This window comes from Mytilus galloprovincialis, chromosome 13 (assembly GCF_965363235.1).
Source record: "Mytilus galloprovincialis chromosome 13, xbMytGall1.hap1.1, whole genome shotgun sequence".
Classification (NCBI taxonomy): domain Eukaryota; kingdom Metazoa; phylum Mollusca; class Bivalvia; order Mytilida; family Mytilidae; genus Mytilus; species Mytilus galloprovincialis.
In genome coordinates this window covers 40801928-40819952 of record NC_134850.1, presented here as the reverse complement: position 1 = coordinate 40819952, position 18025 = coordinate 40801928, and the positions used below count along the sequence as shown (strand labels likewise).

The following is an 18025-nucleotide window of genomic DNA, read 5'->3' as shown; positions in this document are numbered from 1 at the left end:
TCCCGAAAACTGCAAACGTGACAGGACGAAAAACCGGCATCTGTTCTCGTGCAAACTGACATGAAATAAAATGAATTAACCCAAGTAGTACATAAAATAAATTGTTGACTATGCATAAAAAGGATACGTTACACTTCTTTGCTGTGTATGTCCTGTTATTTGAGATGGTGTAGGTGATTTCACTTTTGGTACATTCGACATTTCATTCAACGTGAAAAGGAAGCGGTTTAGTCCTGGAAAAGGACCCTTCCGATGCTTGTTTCCCAAGCTCTGTCTCCTACATAAATTGAAACAAAATCATTTTTGTTAGAGTTCGTGTATTCAATTTTCATACTCACTAGTTTTTAGATTATTATGATGGTCAGATAATCAACGATGGCATAAGATTGTAGTCATGTAAATAAGTATGGCTACCTTGTTAAGGGTCTGCAAGGAGACGTAGCTCGGCTATTTCCGGTTACTTTACGGAGGTTACCGGCAAGGGTCAAAGGTTACCATAAATTCTGTTGTTTGAAGTTGCAACTAGTCAGTGGTTTTTTTTAAATTCCGGATTTAAAGTATTTAATGATAACAGAAGGTAATCTGAGTTTCTTTGTCATGATCTTTTGACATCAGTGACAAAGGATGAAGGTAAAGAGAAATCGTTGAAACGGTAAAAAGGTTGAGTGCAAGAAAAAGGGGGGTATTTGGTACACTCACAATCACAAGACAGTAAACATTCGCATTAAAAAAAAAAAAAAAAATGAAAATATCAGTATAAAAACGTTAAATATTGAATAAGAATGTGAAGTCATATGTTATAGCACTAACCCGTGTTAAGAGAGAGCCATATTTCTTGCACATAACAGTTGCAGATCTAGAATTTTTCGTAAGTGGGGGCCACTGGCTGATTAAGAGGGGGCCCCACGATACACCTTATCGCTATTTGTCATCCATTACTGGATATCACATAGGTTCCCGTAGAATATTCACGTCATAAAACAAAATATCTGAGCCACAATCGAAAAGTGATTGTTGTTGACGTCAAAAGTTCAAGCGGCCGGGTCAGCCGGGAATAGCGTTAAGGTGTATTCCCTATATAATCAACCACAATTTTTTTCTCAAAAGGGGGAGCCCCACTGACCCCCCTCTAAATCCGACTCTGCATAAAAGACACTCTTGTAGATTTCAAAAAAAGAGTAGCACTCACACCGGCAAAGTGGAGAGGGACTAATATAAGTTGCAATTACTTAAGATCCAATTATTATGTGTGATTCGGTGTCTATGTTGCAAGTTGTTGATTTGATGATACATGTGTATATATATAAATATATGAAGTGCCTAGAAAATCAACCTAACATGATGTTAGAGTAGATTTGATTCTTTTCTTCCTCCCCAGCCGGGGCTGGAACCTGTACTTTTCACTTCATACTTCTATGACAACACTGCCTTTCATTTTTGTATAGCCTAGTTGGTTCAGTGGTCTTAGAGCGTTGTGACTGTCTTTTTCATTAGGTCCATTAATAATAAGATTTTTTTTTTAACATGGGACAAGGATTTAGAAAAAAAATTGTGCATTACTAGACATGCTAGAGTACTACATGTACTAAAATTTTCCTGCTTAAAACTTCAAACTCTCCAACACTGTTTGGTAAAATCAAGGAATTGTATGTTAAGAAAGTAAACACAGGTGACAGCTTATATCAATAGTCTCTTCTCACAGAGCAATTATCCATGCCTGTCTTGTCAGAACTATGATATTAAGAAACCAAATAATGACAGAGGTCCTGTCATGTCTGTGGTCAGAGATTTTGACTTTTCAAGATTTCATTTCAAGATTTCATTTCAATGCATTTTCAACTTTGTATTTAATATATTTTCTTATAATATATGTAAAGGGATATTGCAAGAATATAGGTGAATATTGTCGTCAGTAAATTTTTAAGATTGCATAAACTTGCATTGTTAATTTTCAAACTTTTCACACAGCTGAGATCAGATAACAACAGTTAAAAAAACTTGTAAAGAGAAAAAAAATCGGTTTCACTATTATTAATGTTGTTTTTCAGTCTGATTAAATATTTTTTAGAAATTGTAATTTTTTTTAATGACCTTGACTGGCTATACAGCCCTCAGGACTATTGCATCAGCCTCTCCATATTTGTACTCTTTTAAATATGTTAGCCTGGAACTATATGGTCAATATTATCAGTACTTCCACAGTTTCCATTTGGCCAATCTTGAAATAACTTAAAATTTCACAGTATGACGACTAATGCAGGACACAAATTTCAGAGATACAATTAGTACAATTAACCAAATATATTTTAGCAGGCAATTAATGAATGGGTATTATTGATTTTAATATTTTATCAGTGTAAGATCTGCAGGAAGTATATTTGCAATCCCCATGGGGCAGGGAACTGACAGAAGTGTCCTGTTGAGGACATACTTAGCATGAGGATAGCTAATTACATAAGGTCATGACCCCTGGCATGGAGATGATTTATTATGTAAAATTCGATTACATGGTTTGTTATTTTATTGACCTGGAAGGGGTCATATTTCATAACTGTCTTCACTAGACCATTAAACTGGTTTTTGTAACTGGTTTTCTTGAAATAATCTATATTGTCATATTTTTCATATTAGAGTTGATGACATATGATTTTTTTAGATCTTAAAGTAGATATTTTGATTTCAAGGGGAAAATGGATGACATGCATTAAAATTTGAGGAAATGTTAGCATGCTGTTTTATCATTTAAAAGGAGAAAACCTTCTAAGTAAATAGTGTCTTATACTTTTGCATTATATATTAAAAAAAAACCATAAAAATTACTAACATTATGATCTGTTTAAGTTTTTTAGGGGTAAATTCCTTCAAAAGTTAAAATAGTAGCTAACTTTAAAAAAAATGCATAATCAATGTTTTGTTGTCTAAAGATGTTTATTTGTATCATATCAATATAAAAAAAAAAACACACAAAAAAAAACAGCATAAACTTAAATTAAAGTATTTAAAAAATATTTCCCAATATTGTATAATTTTCAAGTGATTAAAAATAATAACTACCATTGGATTGTTAAAGATCTCAATTTAGCATTCAGACCAGTATATTTATACATGTGTGAACAGGCTTTTGAAACAACCCTACAACAATTTTTTATTAGATAATTTAGAACATTTTTTGCATAATGACCTGAATACTATTATTTAATTGTGACCTTTTAGGTCAATGGTAAGTTAAATTAAGGACATTATATAGATGTACGGTAATAAATTACCAAAATATATTGTTATTGATTGAAATTGACCACAGGTACTATATGCATAATGTGTTTTGCCACAAGATATATTTAAATATGTACTTTTTTATAAAATAGATATATATATATAAATGTGCGTAAATACATGTATCTACACTTTGACATATATCTAATACCAAATCAAGAAAATACTTAAAAGGAAAATGACAAAGTTTTGTTGTATTTTTGTTCTCTTTTTTTTTTAAATATGGTATAAGAGCCAGTGAATCATCAAAATGAAGCATTATTTAAATATTTGCTTTACACAGAAATTTCTGACTAATCCAAAGACTAGTGATGATGAAAGGTCTAAGATTCCTCCTCCCTTTTCTCTCTACTTTTAAAAGTCTTCCTTCAAGAGTTATGGGGAAATTTCACTGTAAATTTTTGTTTCACAAACCCCATTGGTGTGACTTTTTAGGTTACCATTTAGTCAGTTTCACATGTCTCAGCCAAGTCAGTCAGTTGTGGAATACATTCTTACATATATATATAGTCATCAATATTTATTATACATCTGCATTAACATTTATTATTGCTATTTTGTACATTTTTTCTTTGATATTTTTTTGTGATAATTTTTCATATCATGCTACTCGCTTGAGATGGAAAATTATCGCTAGAAACTAAGGCGGCATGTGGTGTTATTAATGAAATTGACATGAAATTGACAACGTCGTCATAGGTAAAATAGCGATAAACAGATTATCATTTATCCCGGCTCAAGCGAAAAATCAATCTCGTTGAGATGATCAACGATAATCTATAATTCTCTCAACTGAATGAACGATAAGAAGATGTTGTTTGAAAGCCAATGAGACAACTCTCCATCCAAGTCTCAATTTGTAAAAGAAAACCATTATATGTCAAGGTGCGATCTTAAACACAGAGCCTTGGCTCACACTTAACAGTAAGCTATAAAGGGCCCCAAAAATTATAAGTGTACAACCATTTAAACGGGAAAACTAACAGAATCTTGTGTAAAAATAAACAAAAACGAGAAACACAAACGACAACTACTGAATATCAGGTCCCTGACTTGGGACAGCTGCAAACAAATGCAACAGGTTTAAATGTTTTAATTAGTACCAACCTTCACCCTTACCCGCAACAATAGTGGAACATCACAACATAGAAAACACACTATAAAATATCAATTGAAATGGCTTAACATGCATTTTAATGTGTACATGTACATGATTTAGTAGCCATTTCAATCAAGTTGTTAGATGTAAATGATAATCTGTTTTTAATTTTTTTATTAGACGGTTAATGGTGGATATAAAACCATGCTCATCTGAAAACTGTGTTTGAATACAGACTGTAGTTGCCAATTTGCCAGTTGCCATTGCAAGGTAATATTTTTATACCTTGCTAAAAATGTTGGTTAAGCATATAAAGCTTGTGTTTATATATAATTTTTTTCAAGTATGGTATTTTTTTCATGTAATATAGAAATAAAGAAGATTTAGTTTGATTATCAGCAACACACATTTCCTCCAGAACCAAGGAAAACAAGTTAATAACTTTAGGTCAACATACAGTCTTCAACAATGAGCAAAACAAATACTACATAGCAAGCTATACAAGGTTCTGAAATAACAAATATAAAACAATTCAAACATTAAAATAAATGGCCTAATTTACAAATTTACATTGTTGTCTGAACATCTCAATTTGTCAACTCTTTTAAGGCCCTGACTACTAGCTTGTCCAGCTACTTTGAATTAATTAGCAATGTTGCTGTTCATGAGATTTTCAGTTCTGAATTTTTAAGCAGAAAGGCTAGACATATCTCTGTGTGATCTATATATACACTTCAGAGAAGATTTCATACAGGAACTTCATGAACAGTTCATGAAGTTACTGAAAGAAAATAAAGAAAAGATGATGTGATATGAGTGATAAGGAGGTTGAATCTGTACAATTTTAAAATTATTTAAATTAATGTCTCATTTCAACCATTGTCTGCTTTTTTTAAAAAAAACGTTTGAGAATGTAGTTTACTCTTTTGTGTATAAGTATAATGCTGTAAATGCTTAGATATTATATCGAATATGAAACAATTTTTTTGTAAAAATACATGCATGATTATCTGCTTTTAATAAATTTATGCTTATTTCAGGAATTGTTAAACATGCCACATTTGTATCCATGGTTACTTGGAGGTCATCACTATGACAGCATACATAACCTGACGAAAGGTAACTGTAGTGATGGAGTACGATGGTTGTATGTGTTACTTGGTGACTGTGTGACAAATTCAAATGAATATGCATCTGATATTTTTGGATTGCTGTCCATTGCATTATGGGTATTTGTTAGTACACCGTAAGTATAAACTGAGTTCAGAATTAAGATTAACTTTTCACATAAGATTTTATTTGTCTGCCAGTGCCTTTAAAATATTTTCGACCAAATATGGTTAACACACAGGTTTGTTTAGATGTGAATGAGTAATAGGTCATTTATAATTTATTTGAATATCATTGGCAATCTAATAAACTGTTGTGTAATGAGTTTTATATGTGATTAATTTAACATGCTATTTTTCTTAAAAATGAAAGAGTGATAGGACACAGTCTTCTACCATGAAAAATTTGTACAATGCAATGTATTGTGATGCATTGCTATTGCTATTACTATTCTAATAATGCTATTGCTATTGTTTATGCTTATGATAATGCTATTGCTATTCTTTGCTACTGCTATTCTATCCTATTGCTTATATGCTTTTGCAAGTCTTTCCCATTGCTATTGCTTTTGCTATTCTTTGCTATTGCTTTTGCTATTCTTTCCCATTGCTATTGATACTTCTATTCTTTCCCAGTGCTATTGATACTTCTATTCTTTCCCATTGCTATTGATACTTCTATTCTTTCCTATTGCTATTGATACTTCTATTCTTTCCCATTGCTATTGATACTTCTGTGACCTTTTAACTTAGCCCAATCATCTACTGATATCATCGGCAATAACACATTGATTTCATATTTTTAATCAACGGGTCCAAGGAGGATAAATTTCCATGAAAATTATAAAAAATATTTTAGAATGATAAGAGTAGGAAAAATTGTATATAATAAAGACACATGATTGTCTTTTGTTAAGACAGTTTGTTGATCGACCTTTAGATATTTTTTAGATTAATTTTATGGTTTGGGTTGCTGTCTTATTGATATCTCATTTGATTCTTTTATAAGATTTGAATTCCAACATTTCATGTTATAATTTTAATTGCAGTCAAATGGTAAGCAATTGCAGAAATATCCAAGGTGTGGCTGGAATTTCAGTATTCCTCATAAGCCAGTGGACATTAGGGGACACCACCAATCTGATTGGAAGCATATTGACGGGTCAGATGCCATTACAGGTATGTATAATGGACCCAATTGTAGACTGCATTACTCAATAGTTATCAAAGGTACCAGGATTATAATTTAATATGTCAGATGCGCGTTTCGTCTGTATGCTCAGATCAAAATAGTTATAAAGCCAAACAAGTACAAAGTTGGAGAGCATTGAGAACCAAAAATTCCAAAAAGTTGTGCCAAATACGGCTAAGGTTATCTATTCCTGGGATAAGAAAATCCTTAGTTTTTCGAAAATTTCTAAGTTTTGTAACAAAATAGCAATTACATGTAGTTGCAATCTTAAACCATTGGTAAGCTTGATTCATTTTTCAAGAGTTCTCATGTTTAACAGTGCCATGGCTTTATTTTGACAAACAATTAGCAGCTCTGTTTTCAAGCAAAATAAACAATAAGGAAAATTACACTGCATAATAATCAAGATATTTATCTTGAAATTCTCTATATGTGGTATGGGTTTTGCTCATTGTTGAAGGTATTTACTTTTAGTTTTTAACTTTACTGTTCACTTCTTTATTTGGTCTATGGTGGCAAGTTTTCTCTTTGACAATCATACCATATCTTACTTTTAAAAGTAGAAAAATAATGGCCATTTAACAACTAATAAAAAATTAGATTGTTAGCCAGTTTCTTTTTTACCAATTTGCATAAAGCTTTTCTACCTCAGGAATAGATTACCTTAGCTGTATTTTGCAAAAATTTTAGGAATTTGGGTTCTCAATGCTCTTCCTACTTTATTTGGCCTTTTTATTTTATTTTGGTTTGAGCATCACTGATGAGTCTTTTGTAGACAAAATGGGCGTCGGGCGTAAATATAAAATTTAATCCTGATATCTATGATGAGTTTATTTATATTAATTAATTATCCACAAAAGTCGCATCATGTCTACTAAAAATTTTATTTAATTATTGTTTTTATATTCCTGCTGTAACAAAGGGGGCATTAAGTTTTACCCTTGTCCTTCCTGTATGTAAATCTGTACGTCCCAAAATTGGTTTCTGTTCCCCTTATTTTAGTTTGCCTCAACCAAATGTTATGAAACTTGTACTCAATGCTAATTACCACAGAACACAGATGGTTCAATATCCCTTATGTGCCTTGAAATGAGGAACTCAAAAGTTGTGTGTAAACTGAAAAATCTCTGTGTAGTAATATTGGACATGTTTCTATTTTTTACAAATGACTGAGCTTAACCATTTGTGGTGATTAGGAAAGTAGAGGAACATAGAATAAATGTGTAAAAACTGTGGAGCTATTAAATGTGTTCAAAGTATTAATTTTTGTCGAGCTTGCAACTTTTGTTGCAGAAAGCTCGACATAGGGATAGTGATCCGGCGGCGGCGGCAGTGTTAGCTAACTTCTTAAAAGCTTTATATTTTAGAAGGTGGAAGACCTGGATGCTTCATACTTTGTATATAGATACCTCATGTTACGAAGTTTCCGTCAGTCACATGTCCAATGTCCTTGACCTTATTTTCATGGTTCAGTGACCACTTGAAAAAAAAGTTCAGATTTTTTGTAATGTTGAATTCTCTTTTATTATAAGTAATAAAACTATATTTGATATGTGCGTACCTTGCAAGGTCCTCATGTCTGTCAGACAGTTTTCACTTGACCGCGACCTCATTTCATGGATCAGTGAACAAGGTTATGTTTTTGTGGTCAAGTCCATATCTCAGATACTATAAGCAATAGGGCTTGTATATTCGGTGTATGGAATGATGGTAAGGTGTACATGTCTATAGCGGGCAGATGTCATGTGACCTTGACCTCATTTTCATGGTTCAGTGGTTATAGGTAAATTTTTGTGTTTTGGTCTGTTTTTTTCATACTATATGCAATAGGTCTACTGTATTTGTTGTATGGAATGATTGTAAGGTGTACATGTCTAGCGGGCAGATGTCATGTGACCTTGACCTCATTTTCATTTGAGTTTTGGTCTATTTATCTAATACTATATGCCATAGGTCAACTATATTTGGTGTATGGAAATATTTTATGATCTTTATGTCAGTAGCGCAGGTTTCTTTTGACCATGACCTCATTTTCACGGTTCATTGCACAGTGTTAATTTTTTGTGTTTTGGTCTATTTTTCTTAAACTATAAGTAATAGGTCAACTATATATATTGTATAGAAGCATTGTTAGCTGGACATGTCTGCCTGGCATGGTTCATCTGACCTTGACCTCATTTTCATGGTTCATTGGTCTTTGTTTAGTTATTTTGGTTAATGTTAAGTTTATGAGACAGTTGTAATAAAGCTTTATACTTAGGGCTATCAACATAATATCAATGATTAGTAAAGAAGGCGAGACATTTCAGCATGTGCACTCTTGTTCAAAGAACTTATTGCGTTAATAAAGGGATTTTTTACCACGAGGATCAGCATCACGAAAGGATATTTGGGGTCTACTAAATTACGGAAATCTCACTCTGTAACCAGAAAATTTAACCACATATGTGAAAATGTCACAGCTTCGAATGAAGCTATCATACATATCCAAGTTAATGATATGAACTGAGCTACAGGAAAAAATGTTACCATTTCCGTCCTTTGAAAAACAATAAAAGACTGACATTGACCCAGATCAAGTTAAATTTTGGTCGTGTCTCTTTTACTGTTCTGGAGTTATGCTTCTTTACAAATGGAAAAATTGCTGAATTTTGTTTCTGTTCTTGAACTTAAGTTTGCCAAAGTAATGAAATGTATACACAGTTCTTGAGTTATGTCCTTTATATTGGTATATGCAAGCGGGGGCATCATCTGTGTCCATTTATTTTTTTATATAGAACATTGGAAGGAAAATTCCCATGAGCAATAAATTTGTTTTACAGTTTTAAATTGACCTCTACAAATAAATAAAGGGTTGTTAAAATCCTTAGGGAATCCATAGGAGTGCATTGCAAATTAGAGCAGTGCTAGATAATTTAAAGTATTGCAACATTCTTGTATACACACATTTATTTTATTTTAATTTCACCAACTATTTATTGTCAAATTTAGACATACATGTATTTCCAAGCATGTTTGAATATTTTGGCTAAATTGATAATTTACTGTTTCAGATATATTTGGCAGTTTATTTTGTTTTCTCTGACTTAGTTTTGTTTTCACAATATATATGGTATCAGATCTGGAGAAGAAAGCAAAAAAGGAAAGGTTTGTTCTTTCTTATTTAAAATATGATTTTTGTGTAGCACTCAACTTGCCTATTAAAGACTCATGTTTGTATTGACCAGATTGTAAAATTAAGATATATTTTTTCGTCAACTTAATCTATGATGAAATTTATTACAATTTATTTAGAGGGACATGTTAATAATTGATAGAGAAAATGTATTTAAGAAAGCTTGATCATTATACCTGTAAAACCCGTAAAAGCGAGATGAAAGACAGGTGTTAGGGTTTAGTAAAATGATAACTTTACTGGTAAAAACTGGAATTGGCTGTTTCTATGTGGAGATTGAAAAAGTCGTAGTACATGACATTTTTCTATGCATGGGACTGGTTTTCCCCACAGGCATCCGCATATTAGACACTTTGATGATTTAATAGTTTTCCCCTTCAAAATGTTTTTCTTGTTTTATCCCATCACCCTGCTAAGATTACTTAACTTGTGTAGTTAACCTCAAAATCCACAAAAACTTGCACCCACATATACCTTCTTAGTGCTCTCTTTGTAACACATAACAAAATTTAGCATTTTCTCATTAAAAATTGACAACACACTTGTCAAAAGAAAGAGGGAAACATACAACCAGCAAAATACTTTACACAGAAAATTAAGAATTAAGCACCATGAACTCCAACAAAACCTGGTTGAAGTCAAGTGATCTATGGTGCTCTAGAATGGTCAGTTGTTCCTGCTCTACAAGTGACTCCACATGTTGTAAAACGTGTTATAATTCTATAAAATGTGCAATACATGTAGAATGTTTCCAAAACTAATTTATGCAGATTAGAAGTTATTAACATCTTTTTTATACCCCACACATAGCTGAGAGGGCATTAAGGGTTATCTTTGTCTGTTGGTAGGTCAATGCGTCTCCCGTCCCTCCATCTTGTATGTCCTCAAAATTGGTTTCCTTTCTGTAACTTTAGTATGCCTTAATCAAATATTATAAAACTTGTACACAATTATTATAATCAGTCACAAAACACAAATCAAGTTCTAAATTGGATTGCATCACTTTTCCGTTATTAAGTTATGCCCCTTTATAAAGAAGTATTGCTAAATCTGTCGTTTCTGTTCTTTAATATTTACCATTCATGAGTTATGCCCCTTTATAAACATAAAATTTGCTGAATTTAGTTAGCCTCAAACAAGTGTTATCAAACTTATACACAATGCTTATTACCACATAACACAGATCTAGTTTAAAATTGTGTGGTGTCACTTTTACCTTTCTTAAGTTATGCCCCTTTATAGATGGAAATATTGCTAACTCTGTCTTTTCTGTTCTTTTACTTTAGTTTGCTTCAACAAAATTTAATGAAACTTATACACAATGCTTATAATCATAAATTTGTCTTAAATCATGCATCTGAATGTGAAAGCTGTGAAAGCTGACTCATAAATATTTACAAGCAAGGGGTATCTGTGGCCTATAAACTCATTCTCCATGTATTTTATTTTTTTGTATTTTAGCACAGCACCAACCCTCAACTTTAATATTATGTCTAACAGTTGGTTTTCTGGTAATGAATGGATTTTTCCAGGGATACTTGCCATCATCTAGACCATTACCAGTTAGACATCATCCTGCAGGCAGAAATCTTCTTCATGTAGAAATATTTCACGTAAGAAATGACAAATAAGGACTCCTTTTATGGAAATTATATATATTGTAATTTAAGAAATTTTTGTGTGTATTTATAATTGTTGAATCTCCAGAAATGTATTGTGATTTTCAGAAATTATGTATACAAAAACAGCTATCAAAATTTATAATGCCTGTTTTTAATTTTGCTACCCCTGTCTCATGTGTCTTAAGGCAATTTTTGCACACAAAAAAACAACAGCAAAAAATTCTGAATTTACTGTACATGTATATATCATTAATTCCATACATATATAAACATGAAAAAGAATGGAAAATAATTTGGATGGAAATAAAAAAAGTTTTCAAAAAAAAATAAAAAAATACTGTTGCAAGAAAGACCAGGGTAACAATAACAAAAATTACCATGAAATCGAAATGTGACCTGATTCTTATGACTATTGTAATTTTCTTTCTGGTTGCCAACCAAGAATGTCTCTCATCACTATAAATAGGATACATTAATGAATGATCAGAGTACAATAGGGAACTTATCTAGCTCTATTATTTACTAAAACAGATTTTGGAATTTTGGATTTTCCTTTCAAGTCTGATTTCAATTTGTGAAAATACAGAACTTGAAACAAGAAGTATAGTAACAATGATTTAATTTCTCATTTATTGGTAAATTAAATGTATTATTTTAGAAAATAGATAGATTAGATTTTATTTTTACTACGTAATCTGACTTGAAATAACAAATAGAGGTCATATGAAAATCAAGACCCCTTTAAGTTCTTTGTCATTGTAAGCAACTACGGTACTCAAGAACTTGATTCTTGCATAAAATTGAGTAAATGTATTATTTGTCGATATTCCCACAGCAAAATGTGTTTAAAACTACAATTTTTTTGTCATATTTGGAGGAAAATACATTCATCTTTTAACCATAGAATGTTAAATCAATTTGAAAGTTTTGATAGTCCATTTGCCAATTACTGATTTTATTCTGTTATAACACACTTTTTCAAACAAATTACTTCCCTTTGTCAATTGTAGACTGGTTCTATACCAGACAAAATTAGGGGTTTAACAAATTTTTCATAAAAAAATATTTTCTGATGTCAAAAGTATTTAGCTTAACAACAAATCAATGTAATTAAAAGATTTGAAAAACTTAGAGGTTACTCACATTACGCACAGGTAAATTTGCTCTTTCTGCTAGCTCTTGATTGTAAACACAAATTAATGTCCTTCACCTTCAAAAGGGAGACAACTAAGAAAGGGATCTCTAAATGCAGGTTCATTTACGGGAATTGGCAAATAGGCTATTGAGTTGCAAAATACTTGTCCATACATTTGTGTTAATAAAAAAAAGAGGCTTGGTTGCAGCTCAATATCTTTTAAATCAAAGTTTAGGGGAATGCATAAAAAATCAAACAGAAAAAATAAAATTATCATTTAAGAATCACACAACTTCCAAAAATCATAAATTGTATTTGATTTTTTCCTTTTTCTTTGGGTTGCCAATCTGCATGGTAGTAATTTACACATGATATATGAAAAGGTCATGCAGCATTTTATATTTTCAGGGTATAGAAGATGAAGTAGGATATGCAATAGGTGTAATATCAAGTTTATTTTATATAGGATCTAGACTAGCACAGTTATATAAAAATGTAAGTTTATTTTCATGGTTCAGCGACTGATTAAAACATCTGAATTGTTGTGTTGACATATAAATTTCTCAAATACTTTTAGTACTAGGATAACTATATTTCATTTATAGAACCATTGTAAGGTCTACATGAATGTCAGACAGGGTTCAGTAGACCTTGACCTTTTTTCATGGATGAGTGATCACCCATACAGTTTTTGAGGTTAAGCATATTTCGTAGATACTAAGCAATAGGTGAACATTATCTGGTGTATTGAATGTTTGTAAGGTGGATATCTATAACCTTGACCTCTATTTCCTGGTATATTAGTCAACATTAAGTTTAAGTTGTTATGTACCTTTTTCAGATAATGTAATGAATACTATTTGGTGTATGTATGATTGTAAGGTGTACATGTCTAGTCTAACTGGTAGGCTTCATCTGACCTTAGTCTAATTTTAGTGATTCATTGATCAGCAGTAAGCTTTTGCAGTTAGATCCATTTCTCAGATACCATAAGCAATAATTTTTATGTCTGCTATACTTGGGATACGGAATGATAGTAATATGCACATGTCTGTCTGTCAGAGTTTATCTGACCTAGACCTCATTTATATTGATTAATGATCATGTTAAGTATATTTATTAAGGATGCACGAAAGCGTATAAAACACAGATTGATAATGGTCTCTGTATTTAAATATTTTGTAAAAAATTGGCATTTTTAAGGAAAAAATATTGTTTCAAAGACAAATTTAAGAAATACTAAACACTACACGTCATATTAAAAATGTTTCCGACTAGTTGTGGCTCAATGAAATTGGTTTCAGAGGAGTTGTGGCTCAATGAAATTAGTCTCTTCCTTTAGTAGTGTAGATATTATACCTGTAATAAAAAACTTTCAATGATGCAATCAGCAAAAATATTGCGGGCATGACATTTCAGTATATGCAATTTTGATTTGGTTTCTTAAATATTAATTTTTTACAAACCTTTGAATTGTTCAAAATAGTATGGATTTACAACCCAGGAATAAATAATCTCAACTGTATTTGAAAAAATCTTTTGGAATTTTGAATCTTCAATGCTCTTCAACTTCACCCTTTATTTAGCCTTTTGAAAGTTTTTGATTCAAATATTACTGATCATTTATAAACGAAATGCTTGTCTGGCATACAAAATATAAGCCTGGTATCTTTGGTAAGGTTTTATCCTGCATAACATGGACTTTTGCCAGATCTTGATCAGATGATTTACATTGAATTATGGATCTTGTAAAAAAAAGGGGGGGGGCATTCATGTCCTTGATGATTTTAATTTGATTTGTGTATTTTCTTTTTCAGTATAAAAGAAAGTCTACAGATGGCCTGTCTCTAATGATGTTCTGGTTGGCTATACTTGGTAATGTGACTTATGGACTGTCTATATTAGTAAGGTCTATAGAACCAGACTGGATTGTCATGCATCTTCCATGGTTGGTTGGCAGTCTTGGTGTTGTCACGTTGGATGTGTCTGTATCCTTATTTAAATCCACTTTTTTGGCAGTTTTACTGCATTCAAGTCATGATGGTCATTACTAATATGACATTTAGATTTCTTCAACAATATAATATGCTGCCTAGTTTCAGAGTTATCATACTTCTATACATCTAACAATATTACAGATGCAATTGGAATTAGTACCTCTTTCCAAGTGAAGCGTTTTGGAATGGTATGCATTGTCCTGTGAGGTGTTGTCCATTTGGAAAAGATAATGACAATCCATTATTAACTTTTACTTTCACTTTCATTTTAACGACTCCAAACATATTATTGTGACTCAACGTCTTATTAACCTTTGTAACCCCATATGCAACGCATAATATGTACTTCAGTATTTGTTTCCTATCATTAAATTGTCCTGAAGACGCCAACATAAGTGGTCAAACATGTTGACCATAATAAAAAATTTCCTTGCAGTAATATAGGATGTTGTTGTCTTTGTGTTCATTATTTTCCCAAGGTTTTAAGACAACTGCAGCATACTTTCAGATATCCATCCTGATTACTCTACCAGCTTTTACAGTTAGTAGGTGTTGGTTTACTCAACACATCCTTACTTCAAGTAAAGTTAATATAAAAGTTATTTGGTTAAGTTTTTATGCCCCACCTACGATAGTAGAGGGGCATTATGTTTTCCGGTCTGTGGTTCCGTTCGTCCATCCGTTCATCCTGCTTCAGGTTAAAGTTTTTGTTTCGTCTGTCCGTCCGTTTGTTCGTCTGCTCGTTCATTCGTCTGTTTGTCCGTTCGTCTGTTCGTACATCCGTTCGTCCCCCTTCAGGTTAAAGTTTTTGGTCAAGGTAGTTTTTGATGAAGTTGAAGTCCAATCAACTTAAAACTTCGTACACATGTTCCCCATGATATGATCTTTCTAATTTTATTGCCAAATTAAAGTTTTAACCCCAATTTCACAGTCCACTAAACATAGAAAATGATAGTGCAAAGTTCAGGTTAAAGTTTTTGGTAAAGGTAGTTTTTGATGAAGTTGAAGTCACATCAACTTGAAACTTAGTACACATGTTCCCTATGATATGATCTTTCTAATTTTATTCCAAATTAAAGTTTTGACCCCAATTTCACGGTCCACTGAACATAAAAAATGATAGTGCTAAGTTCAGGTTAAAGTTTTGGTTAAACTTTTTGGTCAAGGTAGTTTTTGAAGAAGTTGAAGTCACATCAACTTAAAACTTAGTACACATAATTCCAATTTAAAGTTTTGACCCCAATTTCACGGTCCACTGAACATGGAAAATGATAGTGCAAGAGGGGCTTCCGGGTACTATGGACACATTCTTGTTTAACAAAGTGTACAACATTTATAGTAAAGATAATTATAGTAGATTGATTTGAACAGAATGAAATGTAAATTCAGAATATAATATGTGTGTTTTTAACTGTGTAGGATCTTTCATGTTATAGAATATAACACGAAAACAAAATGCAAATTATAAGTTTTACTTACTGTAAATTCAGAAATGGTTGTGTGCTTTTATTATTGGGATTGTTTAAGTATGGACAAAAATGTGAGACTTACTATTGCAAATTTAGGAAAATCTGCATTCTGATGTATATGATGTATATATCAGATATATGAATGCGAGTTATTATTCTCAGAATAAAAACTTCACAACAAAATTCTGAATTCACAGTAGTTGATTTCCAATCTGTCCCGTTTTAACCTGAATCAACTCAATATAATGATAATTGAATATACTTTATACTATACATAATCCTTAACTTTGAATCAGCTAGTTATACAGTTTCGTATTTATAGTGCAACAGATTTTGAAAGACTTTCTAATGAGAAAATGACAGAAGAAGATATACAAGTGGATGCTAATGGTGTGGTCAATTATGGCGGACATGAGAATTATGGGTCTATCAATAATCCCGATCCAGTTCCAGCTGTGTACTCAAATGTTAGACATTGATTACAATTGTCAGTTCTTATTTGTTATTGATTATGTAGGTATATGTGCAGTGTTCTCCCCAGATATTTCCAGTGGCGGATCCAGAACTTTTCCTAAGGGGGGGCCGCTCAAGTCATGCTTCATGCCCCCCCCCGCCATGGATCCGCATATGATTTCATTTAGCATCCTGGTAAACAGAATTAAAAATTCCATCTTTGTTTCTAAAGATTATAGCATCACCACTTCATATAGCATCATATTTAAGATTATAGCATCACATTACCATGATGCTAAAAGGCCCTGGGGAGAACACTGATGTGAACCACAACTTCAAGTGTTCCAACAAATAACAGTGTAGCCTTAAGAATTGGTTAATTTATAGTTCTTATAATTTAATTTTGGATGTAATTCTTTTTCTGATTGGCTGAATTTTTTTTGTCTATCAGCTAATAGACATAATTTTATCATGTGACTGTGACATCACCCCTTTTTTAAAATGATTGTCTCCTTAGAACTGGAATTAATAAACATTGAATTTTGATAAATTATTGTAATATTTTTTTGTCTATTCAAGATAACCTCAAAAATGTGGTGCACACTTTCAAATAACCCATTATGTAAGACATTCAGTATGCACCACATTTTTTATGTTATTCCTTATATATACATTTCTTAAATTAATCTAAAAAATATTAAAATTTATTGTGTGGTCATTTCTGGTTCAATTTTGACTAATTTGGTATCAAGAGAAGATAACTTGTCACAGGTTTATTAAATCTGTTAAATTATTTGGTTGTATTTTTGTTGTAAAGCAATTTCATTCTATGATGATATAAACATGAGCATTATTTTGCTGTATATTTTAACCAAATTGATTGTAAAAAATATTATACATGTTCTAATCAGTAGAAAACAAAACTATTTCCAAAATGAACATTAATACTTCAGACTATTCTGTGTCTTTTAACACATAGCTTTTAACAATCCTATTAAAAAAGCCTTTAAAACAATTTTTTTCATTAGTTTTTTTTTTTATTAATATTATGTGTTTTTTAGTACTTGTAATTCTTTATTTAAAGAGGGTAACAGTTAGTTACGACATATTTATATAAAAAATATATAGATGTCACATACTTTTCACTATATACTGTTCATATTCTTCAGAAAGCAGACTTCCTTGCAGAATTTTTTAAAACTATGTATTCAAGGGTCTATGGAATTTGATCACATTCAATAAAATTTGGCATGCACAAAAAAATCAAAATATATAGAGGTTTGTATCAAAGGAATAGCAATGTGCCCTAAATGTTATTTTTTTTTCTATTTTAAGTTTGAAACCTTCAAATGGGCAACAACCAATTTTATTTTTGTATTTTTTAATGTACCCTTTTACAGGATTTATATGAACACATGAAATGGCCGTTCTGATTTCAAAACTCTTAAATTTTAAAATACAGTTTTATTTCCCATATTCAGTTATTTCCCTTTGTTAGATT

The 18025-nt window shown here is 31.5% G+C and overlaps 2 protein-coding genes across 6 annotated transcripts in view; one reads left to right on the top strand and one right to left on the bottom strand.

The window, feature by feature from the left end:
* LOC143057669 (eukaryotic translation initiation factor 4 gamma 3-like) overlaps nt 1–479 on the bottom strand; it is a 36270-nt gene extending 35791 nt beyond the window's left edge. The window contains exons 1-2 of one of the 4 annotated variants that reach the window (XM_076231025.1): nt 415–479; nt 128–277 (exon numbers count right to left, since the gene is read on the bottom strand). In XM_076231025.1, coding sequence (XP_076087140.1) covers nt 128–201 — 74 coding nt within the window. In that variant the 5' untranslated portion in view covers nt 202–277; nt 415–479. Of the gene's footprint in view, nt 1–127 lie in introns of all 4 variants that reach the window. The other 3 variants (XM_076231028.1, XM_076231026.1, XM_076231024.1) reach the window with 3 other exon arrangements.
* LOC143057671 (lysosomal amino acid transporter 1 homolog) lies at nt 479–16694 on the top strand. Of its 2 annotated transcripts, XM_076231031.1 has the most exons (9): nt 479–630; nt 4553–4642; nt 5413–5618; nt 6531–6660; nt 9727–9820; nt 11310–11461; nt 13014–13100; nt 14423–14593; nt 16368–16693. In XM_076231031.1, the coding sequence occupies exons 3-9, from the start codon at nt 5425–5427 to the stop codon at nt 16548–16550; spliced, it is 1011 nt and encodes a 336-aa protein (XP_076087146.1). In that variant the 5' UTR covers nt 479–630; nt 4553–4642; nt 5413–5424; the 3' UTR covers nt 16551–16693. The 2 variants fall into 2 exon arrangements, with proteins under 2 accessions (XP_076087146.1, XP_076087145.1); XM_076231030.1 differs by lacking the exon at nt 4553–4642 and having other exon boundaries at nt 481–630; nt 16368–16694.
* Nucleotides 16695–18025: the final 1331 nt, after the last annotated feature.

Excerpts from the sequence above, each read along its gene's own strand:
- LOC143057671 (XM_076231030.1), top strand. Across the intron at positions 9,821-11,309 it reads AAGAAAGCAAAAAAGGAAAG|CACAGCACCAACCCTCAACT; the intron begins GTTTGTTCTTTC and ends TTTGTATTTTAG. Across the intron at positions 11,462-13,013 it reads TTCATGTAGAAATATTTCAC|GGTATAGAAGATGAAGTAGG; the intron begins GTAAGAAATGAC and ends TTATATTTTCAG.